General features: G+C 41.3%; 1 protein-coding gene across 1 annotated transcript; it reads right to left on the bottom strand.

Annotated features, from left to right (window-relative positions):
- Positions 1–105: 105 nt before the first annotated feature.
- Positions 106–16044, bottom strand: LOC143357935 (uncharacterized). Its single transcript, XM_076794661.1, has 3 exons — positions 16007–16044; positions 9050–9119; positions 106–1332 (listed from the first exon to the last, which is right to left on the bottom strand). Exons 2-3 carry the CDS (start codon positions 9093–9095, stop codon positions 779–781), a joined length of 600 nt encoding a protein of 199 aa, XP_076650776.1. The 5' UTR covers positions 9096–9119; positions 16007–16044; the 3' UTR covers positions 106–778.
- Between the last annotated feature and the right edge of the window lie 781 nt (positions 16045–16825).

The raw sequence follows: 16825 nt of genomic DNA, 5'->3' as shown, positions 1-16825 counted from the left end.
AAAAATTATCCTTATAGAATACGTGTCTGTTCGAATACGCGCGGTATCATGTCTAGTTATTACCGAGATGGCGCCTGTTTCGATTAGGGCGACGTCACAACACAGTCTGGCAGCGACAAATGCTGTCTAAAAGATAGACGGCATAGGTAGAAAATTTCTTTGCTTCCGAAACTTTCATCGTTCATTACATATGTAAATATCATCGGAATTATATCATATTTGGTATCATTTTCTGTTAGAAAAATCGAAGTAAGCAAACGGTCGAGGCAGGCCATATGGTTTTTGTCAGCGCGTTGCCCCTCCCTAAGGGAAAGTCCTTTAGCTTGGGGGTGTCATAAACAAAGAGGCATACTGTCGAAGGCGTTCTCACGGCTGAGGATTTTTGGGACAGCAGGACATTCTTATTCTGACTGTCGTCGTGTACGGTTGTCGCGAATAAAGATTCATAGTATTTTGTAATACCCCCACATTTATTTAATTTAACGATATCGCGTTATCTATCTTCTTAGTACTTTCTTACATATTTTCATTCGAAAAATGCCACGTTGGTGAAATTTCCATAAAATAATGAAAAATAAAGAAGTTTTCTTATTGGATTAGTAGTGGTCTCACGCCGATACACCGGACCCATACGCCACTCCATGGCGACCGAGACCACTCGAGCCTCGCTGTCCTTTTCTACGTGTATCAAAGAATAGTATCTTTTAGCCGATATATGTTCCTCGCCAGACCCGTGTTTTGAACATATATCGAGTAGACACTGTATGTCGAAAATTTCTCAGTCGCTATCACAGCAACGATTCATCATATCGTCACTAATTGTTTCTCCAGCCCAATCTCCGATCTTTTCACCGGCCGCTCCCCCTGCAAGTCCGCCAACTACACCACCAATAACAGCGCCCGCAGCTGCACCAGCTGGACCAAAGCAAAGGCCAACTGCAGCGCCTGTTTGTGCTCCAGCCCATGCCCCTACGTAGCCTGACGCTGCACCAACAACAACTTTACCAAATACCTTCGAAGATGTTCTAATCGTCTTCACTGGCACACCCCTTTTTATTCGCTTCACATCTATTATCAGAGCTTCCGCAAATTCTATACGCTCTCTTATATCTTGTCTCCTCTTTGAACTCTTGCTCTTTCGAAGTTTCTCTTCCAGCTCTTCAATTTCATCTTCCAACTCTTCAATTATATCGTCAGCATTACTCGGGTTTATGTCCATATCCTCTTTCACAGCTTTTATCATTAGCCAACTATCGTAAATTAGACTGCCTACTTTTCCTCCTGTACGTAAGTACTTCGAAACAGTAGGGTTAAGCAATCTTGCACGTAGACCTGAAAAATGATTATTAATTACGTATGTAATATTAAAAGTATATATTTTATTCTTACATAAAAAAGTATCCTCGTTTCGCAAGTGTATAAAATATTTTTCCAATATATTCTGATAATCAGAAATATAAACAACATATCCCCGAATGGATATTTTTAAATTCCAGAACACGTCGAAGATGGAACTCGATTTTATGAAACACAGTAGAGCCTATTATTACTATTTTGGTTGGGTTACGAGCCAGGACCGTGAGCAACGTGAGAAGCCGGAGGAAGGGTTACTACTAGAGGTGTGCGGGTACCCGAAATTTTGCCTCGGGTCGGATCGGGCAGCCAACGGGTCGGGTCGGGGCGGAATCTCGAAAGTTTGCAAAGTTCGGGTTCCCTGCGATTTTGGGTAGGTACCTGAAGTAGTGGTGGAGTCGGGTCGAGTCGGGCTCCTGAAAGTTTGTAATGTTCGGGTATCCGAAGCTACAGTTGCAACAAGTCTGAATCCCGAAAGTTTGTATTCACATAAGTATGACATTGATTCATGATTTTTTAGTCGAATTTTGTATTTTAACTGGCAGGTTCAGAATGATTTTCATATCTTTAGTATAATCAGTTATCAAACTCCACAAGAAAAAATTTTTTTAATATATTGTGTGAAATTGTAGTGTTCTATTTTAAATTTGCGTGCAGGAAACATAATTGCTCTACTTTCTCCGATACAAGTCTTGTCCTCGTTGCTGTAACAATATTTCCAACGTCGGAAAATAATCGTTCGCTTGGGACCCCGACTCGACTCGACCTGACCCGACTACCACTCGAACATTACAAACTTTCGGGATCCCGACCCGATTCCAAGCAAATTTCCCGACCCGATCCGAACCCGAAATGTTGGGTACCGGAACTAGTTATTATCCTGATAATATGGTTCGATTTCATTAGTTTTGTGCGCGGTCAAATGTGATACAAAATCAGGGAGCCGCTAAGACTGTTACGAGCCAGAAGGGAATGTTCTCAAGACTTTTCATATAAATAAGTCAGTTAAGTATCTTCCATTAATAAAAGGGGGCCTGTTCGGACGCTTTCCGTTCTCAGAAAAGAGATTAGAACTTGTAATCGAAATGAACGTGGAGAGAACTTCTCCATACGTAACAAGACTATACAAGACATCTGTAATACAATTTTTTTTTATGTAGATAACTATAATTATCAGATTGAAAGTGTAGGGACTAGAGAAAGTTGGAAAACTGCTGAACACACGATTTATGGTATACGTGACTAGACAATGCTATTTTTGAGAGAACTGTTTAGTTTCAGACCCTAGCATGATTTTAGTTCGAGTTAGTCACAGTCTCAATAGCTGCACACGGGTACCATAAATCGTGGAGTGCCGAAGGACCTTCGACAAGAGGGCAGCGGTCGTCTGCGACCGGAAGAGCCCCACGTGCGAAAGGTCTGGAGGACACCAGCACTATTTGGAAGAGATTTCTCCCTGCCACAAAGGGCAGAGAAAAGTATAAGTAGACAGGGCGATGGAAACCTAGGCAGTGAGTCCTCAGCTACCAGTCTAGACGTCACTCTGTCAGTTGTCCATTCTAAAATAAATCCTCTACAACAAATATCCGTGTACATTGAACCAGATTCCAAACAAGCACCTCAAATTGGTGACCCCGACGTGATCACGAGCTTTGTTGTGAGTGATTATTCTTTTTTTTTGGAAAGCGTGTTAACGTGAAGTACAACACTACCATTCACAATGGACGGAAACACACTCGAAACTCAAACACCGGCTCCGGAAGTCAATCGTGTGGCAATCAGAGTGCCGAAATTTTGGCCGGAACAGCCAGAACTTTGGTTTAACCAGCTGGAAGCACAATTCCTCCTTAATAGTATAACGGCCGATTCAACGAAATTCTATTATATCACATCGCAATTGGAACCAAAATACGCGATTGAGGTACAGGACATCCTCAAGAATCCACCAACGACCGACAAATATGGAACGCTGAAACGCGAATTAATAATTCGACTGTCAGCGTCGCAGAGCCAGCGGATACGACAGCTCCTCGAGCAAGAAGAAATGGGCGACAGGACGCCTTCACAGTTCCTCCGGCATATGCGTAATTTGGCGGGCGCGACAGTGAACGAAGACTTCTTGCGAACTTTATGGGCGAGTAGACTTCCGAATTTGACTCGCGCGATTGTTACGGCACAGACTGATCTCCAGTTAAATAAACTAGCAGAAATTGCCGATCAAATCCACGAAGGGACGAGTCGACCAAGTGTCGCAAGTGTTGTGCCGGAAAGTGCGATGGACGTGTTGCTAAAGAGACTCGAAGCTATGCTCAACATAGCTGAGCTATCGAAATCGCGAGGACGATCCCACAAGAGACAATATCGCCCGCGATCTCGATCGCGAAATAGTGCAAGGCGTGCAAGGTCATTTTCCGGAGCAAGGGTTTGCTGGTACCATCAGCGGTTCGGGAGCAAGTGCCGGCCGGAAAAATGTACGCCCCCTTGCAATTACAATTCGGGAAACGACGACACACGCCACTGAACGCGGCTATCGGTGACGGGAGTAAAACAAGCCGCCTTTTCATCGTCGATCGTGCAACTAGAGACGAATTTTTAGTGGACACGGGCTCGGATCTGTGCGTATATCCGCGTACGCGAGTGAAAGACCGAGTTTCAAAAACAACGTATGAACTATTTGCGGCCAACGGGTCCACGATAGCGACGTATGGAGTGCGTACGTTCAACTTAGATTTTGGGTTACGTCGTGCATTCCAGTGGAAATTTGTCCTCGCTGATGTAGCGAAACCGATAATTGGAGCCGATTTCCTCGGACATTACGGTCTTCTAGTGGACATAAGAAATCACAGGCTATGGGACCAGAGGACATCGATGTCTTCCAGCGGAAGGGTTGCAGTGGATGCCATCGCATCAGTGAAGACCATAATGGGAACTTCCCCTTACGAACAGCTACTGGCGGAATTCCCAGGTATCACGAATCCCACAACCGCAACGCGCGAGGTAAAGCACGATGTCGTTCACTTCATAAATACAACTCTCGGACAACCAACTTTTAGTAGACCGCGCAGATTATCGCCAGAATTATATAAAATAGCTAAAGCGGAATTTGAGATTCTCTTGAATCAAGGTTACATTCGTCCTTCAAAGAGCCAATGGGCTACACCACTGCATATGGTGCCTAAGAAAGGTAACGAATGGCGACCTTGTGGAGATTATAGAGCTCTCAATGCCCGTACGGTGCCGGATCGTTATCCCATACCTTATATAGAAGATTTTTCGCGAATGTTAGCGGGAAAGAAAATATTTTCGACTATAGATTTAATTAGAGCTTATCATCAAATTCCCGTTAACCCGAGCGATATCCCAAAGACAGCAGTAACTACGCCATTCGGATTATTTGAATATGTTGCGATGCCTTTTGGATTAAGAAATGCAGCGCAAACTTTCCAAAGGTTTATCGATACAGTTTTAAGAGGTTTAGAATTTTGTTACGCATATTTAGATGACATTTTGGTAGCCTCCACTAACGAACAAGAACATATAGAACACCTGCGTCAGTTATTTGCTCGTCTGGATAAGTACGGGATAATAACGAATCCAACTAAATGCGTTTTTGCGAAAACCGAAGTTAAATTTTTAGGATATACCGTAGATGGACAAGGTACGAGTCCATTGAGAGAAAAAGTTCAGGCCATATTAGATTTTCCAAAGCCTCAGCAGATAAAACAATTACGTAGATTTTTAGGAATGATTAATTTTTATCGCCGTTTTATATCTAACGCAGCCGAGTTACAGTCACCTATAAATCAATTATTAAAAGGAGCGAAATTAAAAGGAGATGCTCCCGTAAATTGGTCCAAAGAAGCTGAAGAGGCTTTTGAAAATCTAAAAACTGCATTGAGTAACGCAACTCTTTTAGCGCATCCTGTAAACGGTTCAAGCCTTTCTCTCATGGTCGACGCCTCTGATTACGCGTTGGGCGCAACGTTACAGCAACGTGAAGGAGATTTGTGGAGACCTTTGGCCTTCTTTACAAAATCCTTGACGAGTGCACAACAAAAATACAGCGCATATGACCGCGAATTGCTTGCGATCTATTCCGCAATTAAAAGATTCCGCCACGCGTTAGAAGGCCGTTCATTTACAGTATTTACCGACCACAAACCCATCATTTTCGCATTTAAACAGAAGCTAGACAAATGTACTCCTCGTCAGTTTCGTTATTTAGATTTCATAGCACAATTCACAACAGATATCAAACATGTTAAAGGGGTAGAAAACGAAGTCGCAGACGCATTGTCGCGAATAGAATCAATTACCGAAGCAGTAGATTATCAAGAATTAGCAAAGTCACAGGAAACCGACGAGGAATTAAAAGAATTCTTAAAATCCGAAGGCAGCGCGTTGCAATTGAAACGCCTCAGTCTGACATCTGAGACTTTGGTTTATTGCGACGTCGCGACAGGTAGGATTAGACCTTTTATTACTAAACCATACCGACGCCAAATCTTTGACTCTATCCACGGGTTAGCCCATCCCGGCATTAAGACCACAGTCAAGTTAATAAAAGAGCGTTTTGTATGGCCAGCAATGGACAAAGACTGTCGCGAGTGGGCTCGCGGCTGTATTAAATGTCAACGTGCGAAAGTGACTAGGCACGTGACTAGTCCCATAGGAAATTTTGCGTTACCTGCGGAAAGGTTCGAACACGTGCATATCGACCTGATAGGACCCTTACCAGTTTCGCGAAATTATAGGTATTGTTTGACCTGTATAGACCGTTTTACGCGTTGGCCTGAGGTTTTTCCTTTGGAAAACATAGAGGCCGAAACGGTCGCGCGAGAATTTATGATGGGTTGGGTAGCAAGGTTCGGTACGCCAGCTCGAATTACTACCGATCAAGGTCGACAATTCGAAAGCAACCTTTTTAAACAATTAAACGATCTATTAGGAACCAAACATCTTAGAACCACGGCCTATCATCCTGCGGCGAACGGTTTAGTCGAACGAATGCATCGACAATTGAAAGCTGCAATAAAGTGTCACGGTGATGAACGTTGGACAGACGTATTACCAATAGTTTTATTAGGGTTGCGAGCAGCGTTTCGACCGGATTTAGACGCATCGGTAGCAGAGTTAGTTTATGGCGGAAACCTTCGTTTACCTGCGGAATTTTTTGTTAAAACTCCAGAAAACCACAGCGAACCAATAAGATTAATTAGAGATCTTAAAAAGCATTTCGAAAATTTACAACCAGCAGCAGGGTCACGTCATGGAAATAGAAAAATATTTGTATTCAAAGATTTGAAAACAGCATCACACGTGTTCTTGCGTGTCGATGCAGCAAAAAATGCATTACAAAACCCATATGAAGGTCCGTTCCCAGTAGTCTCTCGTAGCGATAAGACTTATGTTATTTTTGTTAAAGGTAAAAATACAACTGTATCAATCGATAGACTTAAGCCAGCTTATATAGTAAACGATGTAGTTAAAGATAACTTAAAACCACAGCTTTTACCAGTTAGAAACGAAATTGCGGTAGAGCCGGAATCAGAGCAAGCACCGGTGCGGACGCGTTCCGGTAGGTGTGTTAGGTTTCCGGATCGTCTACAAATCGGTAGTTAGCAGTAACTTTAGTAATAAATAGATTAAGATGTAAATAGTAGGTTAAATAATATTAAGTTAGTTTAAAAATTCATTCTAAGACCACTACCGACGCATGTAAATAAGATAACGTTTACACTGGTAAGGGGGTGAATGTAGGGACTAGAGAAAGTTGGAAAACTGCTGAACACACGATTTATGGTATACGTGACTAGACAATGCTATTTTTGAGAGAACTGTTTAGTTTCAGACCCTAGCATGATTTTAGTTCGAGTTAGTCACAGTCTCAATAGCTGCACACGGGTACCATAAATCGTGGAGTGCCGAAGGACCTTCGACAAGAGGGCAGCGGTCGTCTGCGACCGGAAGAGCCCCACGTGCGAAAGGTCTGGAGGACACCAGCACTATTTGGAAGAGATTTCTCCCTGCCACAAAGGGCAGAGAAAAGTATAAGTAGACAGGGCGATGGAAACCTAGGCAGTGAGTCCTCAGCTACCAGTCTAGACGTCACTCTGTCAGTTGTCCATTCTAAAATAAATCCTCTACAACAAATATCCGTGTACATTGAACCAGATTCCAAACAAGCACCTCAAAAGTCTATTTCGACAGCAGTACTTAAGAAATTTACATTTATTTTCAGTTTATATACATAAAAATGATCAATATCAAATTTATTTATAACATTGCAACAATATTTGTTAATAATATTAATATATAGTTTCAAGGCGTAAGTCCCTTAATGCTTTCTTGTAGAGGAGAAAAAAATGCATCGATTACAAAAAATAAGAAGCGAATGTTTAAATATTAATTTTATTAATATTACTGTGATTAAATATAACATATTTATGTCAAACGTGAATTTCTCTACTTTTTAAATTAGTATAAGCATACAACTAAAAGTAATATATATATATTGACAAAAATATGATAATTAGTTAATTGTTATATTGTAAACATTACATTTTGGTACTATATAATCTATATTTTTACACAAGACGAACGTTTAGTCATAATCAAAAGTCTTTCCTTCAAATATTCCCATTCTTCATGTTTATCGTAACTACAACGTCAATGTGCTACGTCTTCCCCTTATCCGATCAATTTCATCTTTTGCAGGAATTCTTTTCTTACCCAATGGCACAATTTTGGGGATAGACGTGAAAAAATCACGCAAAAAAAATGTCACCAAGTATAGCTAAGGTCAATCTTCAAAGCATTTTCACCTCGCTGGGGCCCCAAATGAGAACCAAGGTAAGAATGTATCTGTAATTTGATACGTGACTGCCGTACGCTTCTATGACGTATAAAACATACACCTCTGTTGGCCGAGTTGCCGCATTTTAGGCGGATTTTTAATTATTAATAACTAAAAAATGAAGCCGCAATCGCGATTTTTTATTCTTCATTTTCGTCTTATATTGTCATGGAGACCCACTCCTTAAATTTTCTCCCACTTGTAGTCGAACACCTTGTATACATAAAAAAAATTGTATTACAAAAATCGTTAACAGGTATGGAAAGAGGGTGCCCGGAGGTATTTCAGCACGTATAGTTTAACCACTTTTTTAAGAGGTGAGGGGGAAGAGAAAGCGGTTTTCAAAAGAACTGCATTTTAAACAATTTTTTGCACAGTTTGGTAGACACAATAATACCATGCAATTTTCGTTTCAACTTTTCTTAATATCATTTGTTGTTCTTCAGATATTTCACCAAATAGAAAATATTGAAATTTTTTTAAGGGCTGAGTTTATCCTTTTAATGCCAGAAGTAGCACGAAAAAATAGGTTTGTAGTAGGCGTAACTTACTGTACTTGCGTGCAAAGTTTCATAATTTTTTGAATTCGCGGGTTTGGTAATTTCCCTTGTAAGAATCAGACCGATTCTTCGGCAAGGGATCGATTCTTCAAAAAAAAAATCCGAGCGGGACAAGTATCGCGACAACGTGTAGTTGATTTGCTACTTATCAAATAAATATTACGTTTATTTTAAAAGTGTTCTTTTCAGTATCTTCCTCCAACGTGAACCGTTATTCTAATCCCACATTATCAAAACATTTTGTTTTCACTGCTGAACGAGGATATCGTATTAAACTTACCAGATGCTCTGCCATTTCGGCCGTGACTCATCCTTTCGAAAGACATATTATTGATTTCAATTTTCTGCTTCTGGAACCATGTAAATAATAAAGACACATCAGTTACTTTAAATATATTTAATACAAATATACGAGGATCAGTCAAATATTAACTGTTTGTATTGTACAATTGTGTACGCAATTGTCCTTATCCACACGAGATCAACTGAAAAAGTGAGTCAATGTCAACTGAGGACTGAGTCATTGTCAATAATGAATGTTCAAAGCAGATAAAATGAAGAGCGGCACTCTTGAGTCACGAATCATGTGTCCGAGGAATTGACAGTCAACGGCACGCCATTGATACAAGACAAAGTAACATCCAATTTAAAGCAAATTGGAAATTTATATATACAGTCTCTACTCGATAGATGTCCTACATATCTAGCCTATAATTGTCCCAGAACTTTAGCCACTACCGCGGGGTACATATACCCCGTTAGGAGCCTCTCGAGCTTCACTATTCTTTTCTACGTTCGGCAGTGGATTAAAGAATAATATCTTGTAGCCGATAATTGTCCCTGTAGACACTGTACACTGACATATGTGTATTTGGATAGTTTCGGGATACCGTAGCGTATAGACGTAGGCAGCCAGTTATTTTGGGGCAGTATCGCCAAATCAGGGGACTTGACTCGAATTGAAGAGAAAAATTTACCCTCTCTCTGCTAGTACCGGATTAGTCACGTTACATTGTGACATATCCACGACAGTGACGAAACGCCTCGTGTGACTAGACCGCACGGTGTAGGGGTCTGGGACGGAAAATGTAATGACATTTTTATATAACTTTCGTACCGTAAGTAATATTGACACGAAACTTCGAATCAATTTTTATATTAATGTTGAGTTACAAATATGTTAAAGAAAAAATGAAAAGAAATTTATTTAACACTGTAACGTAAAGGATAGCGGTGGTTGTTTGTGGAATGACAGGAGTCGGAATATCTCGAGACATAGGATATATTTTCCAAACACGTTAGTACAAAGGATGAGGAGATAGGTTTTGTTATAAAATAGATTCTTTCAAGAGAGTGAGAGACAAAGCTAGCAACGATTAATTTAGGAAAAGATTTTATATAATACGCGATACCACCATCGGGCGTCCGGTTTATTTCAACCGTACTCTCCCTCTGGTGATACGACGACGACGCGGTATCGCCGGTTTTCTCGCGTCCGTTCGGCGGCCGGCCTTCATGGCCGTCCTCTCCGAAACGTACAGAGGAACCAGGCGTCCCTATATATAGTCTCAGGCGGCCAGGAAGCTACCCTGTTCTTTCCTCTCGGCGGGCGGCCGGCCTTCATGGCCGTCCTCTCCCATGTATCCAGAGAGGCGTCCAGGTGCAACCCCTGTCCTCTCCTGGGCTGCTGGGCGTCCGATAGCATTGCTTCGTACTCTCCCATCCTGTGGGCGGCCGTGGTCTTACCTCGTCCTCTCCCACAGGTGCAGCAAGAGTGCTCGCTCCGTTTTTTTTTTTTTTAACAGGATTAACCTGGAAATTTAATCTGAGGGTTTGGGTGTTAAAGGTACCTAGAACAGAGGCTCTCTAACCTTTAAACATGAAGGATATATCTGGTAGTCGATTGATAGGTTGTGTTTAGCGTGAGCTAACGTGAGGGTGAATTATAAGAAAATTTACAAAAAACTTATAGAAAGAGCTTGCAAAGAGTTTGCAGCTTCAGGGTAAGCAATTCGCTCCCCGAAGGAAGCTGGTTGCTAGCCGGTACAGTGTCCTAGGATGAGTCCACGGGTTCGAGAGTCGACGAGTCATCTTGCCCATCCGTTTATCCCTTAATGCTCACTACGGCTTTAGGGAACGTTCAGCCGGTCAAGCAGCTGAAGCAGACCTCCCGGTCTAAGGGGTGGGGGAGGAACCGACGGTGTCGGATTTGGGCTAGGAGCCGGAACGGTGGACGGACCTGCAGGTATCGATGATAGGTCCAGGGGGAATCGAATCTTAGGAGAATAAGGCAGTTGGTCTCTCCCAAACAGTGCTATTATATATAATATGGTTTAAACCCACTGACCAGGGCATGAAAAACCTTGTCGAGCATGGGAAGGTCTGATTTTATGTGAATTTCTGTAGTGGGATGATCCATTGGCAAGTTAAGGATAGTCTTTATTGCTTTATTTTGAACTCTCTGTAAGGAGATGAGATGTGTTTTTGCCGCAATATGCCAGAGGTGAACACCATAAGTCAAGACTGTGCGAATACAAGTTTTGTAGATTAATATTTTCAGATGAGTTTTTAGCTTGGATCTCTTGCCAATTAGTACATTGGTCGCAGCAAGGGCTGCCACCGCTTTCGTTTTTCTGTCGAGAACCGCTGGTCCTCACCTCATTTCAGAGTCCAAAACCATTCCCAGGTATCTGACCTTGTCGGACCAGTCAACCTCATCTTGATTGATCCTTAATCTAGGAAGATCTTTCTTTTGATACTTTCTTCTTCTGGTGAAAAGTATGACCTGAGTTTTGGAGCTGTTCAGTGTGAGCTTCCAGTTGTTAAAAAATTTGCCAATGAGGTCGAGATGATCTTGAAGGATTTTCACTAAGCGGAGGTGGGAGAGAGAGGCAGCCATTAAAGCTGTATCATCAGCGAAGAGGGCCAGAGAAGTATCCTTTGAGTGTGGTATGTCGTTTATGAACAGCAGAAAAAGTAGGGGAGCCAGGACCGACCCCTGAGGGACACCCGCCCTGGCCAGGAAGGACCTTGATTTGGCATTGCCGACCTGAACGAAGAAAGATCTTTTCTCCAGGTAGAAGTGGAGTAGTTTGATCAGTCTTGGGTGGAACTCCAGATTAATCAGTTTTGCGATAAGACCATTATGCCAGACTGAATCAAAGGCTTTATTAAGATCCAGTAGGACCATTCCAGAGTAACGTCTTATGTTCATATGATGAGTGTGATATTGAGCTGTACGGACCAACTGGTGGATCGTAGAGTCACTGCTTCGAAATCCAAACTGTGAGTCTATGAGAATGTTTCTCTCGGCGATGTGGGACTTTAGCAGGCCGTAGATCACCTTCTCAAAGAGTTTGCCTAATATGGGCAAAAGGCTAATGGGTCTATAGCTTGTGGGGAGCCTGTGATCTTTTCCGGGCTTGGGGATAGGTATGACCTTGGCTATTTTCCAAGCTAGAGGGAAGTAAGCTAGTTGGATGCAAGCTTTGAAGATGTAGTATAGCTGTACGAAGGTGTTTCTGGGAGCTTTTTTAATTAGGTTGGGTGCGAAACCATCCCGGCCGCAAGCTTTCCTGGGTTTTAACCTATCTGCCAGAATGCTGATATCCATCGGGGAGAGACGAGAGATTAAGTCTGCGCAAGGAGAAGGAGAGGTGAATTCCTTCAGATGGAAGTTTGCAACCTTTTGGTTGATCAGAAGTTGGAGGGGGGATTTCTGGTTGTAAGCATCCTCAAACACCCGGCTGAATTGTACGGCTAATAGTTGAGCTTTTATGGGATTTTGGTCGTGATAGGAACCAGAGTCATCCAAAAGGGGAGGGATGTTAGTTGGTTTTTTCATTATTTTACGGAAGACTGGCCAGAAGGTATGAGAGTTCTTTGCTTCTTGAACCTGTTCCTGTACTCGCATGTGCTTAAGCAATCTGACTCTGTTCCGTATGGCTCCGTTTAATTGTTTGTAGAACCCGAGGAAGATCAAGTTTCCGTATCTTTGCCATTTCTTCCTGGCTTTATTACGCAGTCTGATCATAAATTTCAATTTCTCATCAGGAAGGATGAATTTGTCAGGAGTGTTCACGAAGGACGTAGACTTGTAAAAACATGATTTGAGGAATCTTTGGAGTTGGGAGACTTTTCGGTCAATATCGTCGGTTGAAGCGATGTTCGGAGTGATAATCGTTTTGGTTGCATGTGCTTTGTAAGTTTTCCAGTTGGTAACTGGGGAGGAGGTGGCGAATGAATGTTGGAGTTCCGGCAGTAGCAGGAGCGGGCGATGGTCGGAGGACAGGTCCTCAGAAACTTCGCACCGGAGGTTAGTATAGGTGTCCGCCAGGAAGAAATCAATTTTTGTTGGCATACATACAGTTAGGCGAAAAAAAGGTACAAGTAGGAGGTACCATCAGCGAGTAGCGGCTGCTTATCATATGACCTTCAAGGGTCCTACCATTTGCATTGGATCTCGCGTTACTACTCCAGGAGGTATGCTTTGCATTCAGGTCGACACCGGCTATGAATGGTAGTCTGAAGTTGGTGATGGAATTTAGAGCTTCAGGATCTAGCTTTTGGTCAGGGCAGTAGGCTGAGATTATTATGAGTGAAGGGTTAGAGAGCTTTATGGCTATCGCTTCAAGGTTTTTAACTGGCTTAAGGTTATAGGGTTGAAAACGAAGATTTTTGTGAACCAGGATAGCCACCCCTCCACGGGGCTTCCTATCTGCCCTGTCGCCTCTAATTATGTTGTAGTTGGTAAGAAGAGTATTCATGGAGGGAGTAAGCCAGGTTTCTTGGATCATGGCTATTAGAACGTTATTAGAGGTCATGAAGAGTTCTAGTTCTGGTATTTTTGGAAACAGGGAACATGCATTCCAAGTCATGAGGGTCCCAGGGAGAGATGGGGTGAAAACAGTTATGAAAATAATTGCTGAGCAGCATCAAAGAGAATTTCGATCTTGTCGAACGTGGTTGTACACGAAGCAAGCTTGGGGCGAATTGCCTTTAGAATGGGAACAGCTCTTTTAAAGAAGTGAATGGCTTCTTTGAATAACTCGCTGGTTTCCGAGGAGCCGAGAGGTCCCGGATTCAGGTTTTGGTTGGGAGGAGGGGAATACCCCTTTACCACTTCACTAAAAGATCTGTCACCAACCAGAACAGACGCTTGACGAGAGGGAGTAAGTTCCAGAGGCGGAGCTCGATGGTTTATAGCGGAGCGTGGGGAAGGACGCGGGGTTGATTTTTTGTTTATGTAGGCTAGTAAGCTGGGACATTGGGAGAAATTGGCGGTGTGGATTCCATTACAGTTCGCGCATTCCGCTGGAGAATCTGGGGATTTTTGACAATCTTTAGTCAGGTGATCAAGTCCGCACTTGACACACCTAGGGACCTTGAAGCAGTTTGCAGAAGCATGGCCGAAAGCTTGGCATCTGAAGCATTGCGTGTAGTTTTTGGATTTGACGAATCGTTCCCAGTAGACCCGACAATGATATATAAAACCAACTGTCTTTACGTGGGATAATTTTGTGCCGGGGGGGAAGGTAACTTTATAGAGCGAGTTGTTAGGGGAAGTTTTAAATGAGACTATGTTAGTGGGGTTCAAATTTAGGAGCTGGAGTTCTGATGCTAAGGAGTCAGTGTCGATAAAGGGGAGTCCTTTAAGCACAGCCGTAAATGGTTTTTCGGTGGGGAGCGCAAAAGTATGAAAATTTAAACCGGCCTTTTGAAACGCCAGTTTGGCCTCAGAGAAGATTTTGGAGTCGTTGAAATGCAATCTAACTTGATTACCCAGATATTTTAGATGGAAATTTTTCCTTATTTGGGTTTCAAGCTCATTGCTGAAGTTCAAGACTTCGTTTTCAGGTATACGAATATACATCGGCGCGGCGATGGTCGAAATGAGGGTGTTGAGTTGTTTGGATTGTTTGTGTTTGCAGTGGGATTGTTTGGTAAAGGTTTTGGTTTTTTACTCACGTTACCGGAGTTTATCACCATGGACTCGGCAAGGTTTTGGAAGGCATCAGAAGAAAAAATGTCAAATCTGGTGGAGTTTGGGATATGTGCGCTGTTTATCCACGCGTTGTTGAGGTTGGAGTTGGAGTTGGAGTTGGAGTTGGGATTGGAGTTCAGCATGGTGTCCTTACGTTGTCTCTTGGGTTCAGGGGGTAATTGATTGAGAGTTGAATGATCTTCCAGGAAGTGAGTCGTTAAATTCGAAGATTTTGTTCTTTCGCCGGCAACGCGACTGACATGGCCGGAGGGGCCAGGCTCCGCCGTTTTGGAGAGACGGGTCTATCACTATTAATTATTAATTATTAACTCCTTAGCTACGAGATCTAAATTTTTAATTTGATTTTGTACATGATTTTATTTTCATGCTATATATATGTATATATATAATATATTATATATACAAATGTATATATGTATATACACACACACATATACAGGGTGGTTGGTAACTGGTGACACAAGCAGAAAGGGGGTGAGTCTACGCGAAAAAAGAAGTCGAAAATATAGAATAAAAATTTTTCGTTTGAGGCTTTGTTTTCAAGAAAATTGAATTTAAACAATATATATAATAAACAGCAGACAATTCCTATCGAATAACACGCGCATTGGCTGCATTTTCAAACTCAATGTTCTCGAAAACAAAGCCTCAAACGAAAAATTTTTATTCTATATTTTCGACTTCTTTTTTCGCGTAGAATCACCCCCTCTCCGCTTGTACCACCAGTTACCAACCACCCTGTATACATATGGTATAGTATATACCAAGTTCATCGTTCCAAGTTGTTGATATTAAAGTTCCTTTATTCACTAAGCTTTGTTTTATGATTATTATGTAAACCTTTTTGTAACTAATCATTATTTACTTTAACTTTACAGCAGAGTTCTTTAAACTAATTCTTAATGCTTCTAATTTTTCAGGAGAAATATAAAATCTATCGCATATTTTCTCCTCTAGATATAAGTGGTCACTCATACCTTTTTTAGCATTTCGTAGTATAAAGAATAAATTTTTATTCGTACGAAAACCTGCCATTTTCATTAAATAAATGAAATCCGAATAGCAGCCAAGATAATTTTAAATATAGTAAACAACTCATGAAATAAACCTTTAAGTGTTTTCATGCTTACTAAAGAAAAAAGTATAATGAAATTATGTAACAGAAATTAAAAATAGTATATATATAAAACTATAGCTAATAAGAAAATCTATAAAAAAAGTTATGAAACTTACTCTCGATGATTCACTATGCACGTTCAAACGGTTCTGTATCAACTGAATAATGCCGGAATATCGAAGGCCTATTCGAGAGATATCTATATATCATATCAGCAACAATTTCTCCGAAGAGTTTCTTTTCTTCTATCCGCAGAAATGGGGTGATGGATGCGAACCGTAGGTGAATGTAAAACTATACGGACGGATTAACCGTTGACAACTTTAAACATTAATAATTTAAAGAGTAGAACGCAGGGGTAAATGGTTCTTGTATGATTATGTATAACATGAACTGAAAATATTCTAATTTTTTGTAAATCGAAACTCGGTGGAACATAAAAGATATAATCTCTTAATATAAAGAATTTCGCAAATTCTTCTTACTACATTCGTCATTATTTTTAAAGCAGAGTATTTACATTAATTACTAATAAAAGACATGACTTTTTATCTCGTCTTCAATTTAAAAACCTATGCTTTAATTTAAGAAAACAAAAAACGAAGCGAAACATTACATAGGATCATCTGGCATCGCATTAAAGTGGAGCAATTTTTTTGTGAATACAGTGAATCCGCTTTATATGTCAGAAGCTCGGGTCTTGTCGTGCTCGGGGCACTATTCTTTGATTAAGTTTCAAATGTAGAAAAGGACAGCGAAGCTCCAAAAATTCGTTATTTTTCATTATTTTTTTATGGGACTTTCACCAACATATTCGTGGCATTTTTCTGATTAAAATGAAACCAAATATGGTATGATTGCGATGATAGTTACTTGTGTAAAGAACGATTAAAATTTCGAACACAAAGAAGGACAGCGTATGGGAAAGAAATAGA

The sequence above is a fragment of the Halictus rubicundus genome, chromosome 10, assembly GCF_050948215.1.
Source record: "Halictus rubicundus isolate RS-2024b chromosome 10, iyHalRubi1_principal, whole genome shotgun sequence".
NCBI classification, from domain to species: domain Eukaryota; kingdom Metazoa; phylum Arthropoda; class Insecta; order Hymenoptera; family Halictidae; genus Halictus; species Halictus rubicundus.
This window is presented reverse-complemented; position numbering and strand designations above follow the sequence as displayed.

Excerpts from the sequence above, each read along its gene's own strand:
- LOC143357935 (XM_076794661.1), bottom strand. The coding sequence starts at position 9,095 with ATGTCTTTCGAAAGGATGAGTCACGGCCGAAATGGCAGAGCATCTG. Across the intron at positions 1,333-9,049 it reads CCGAAATGGCAGAGCATCTG|GTCTACGTGCAAGATTGCTT; the intron begins GTAAGTTTAATA and ends ATCATTTTTCAG.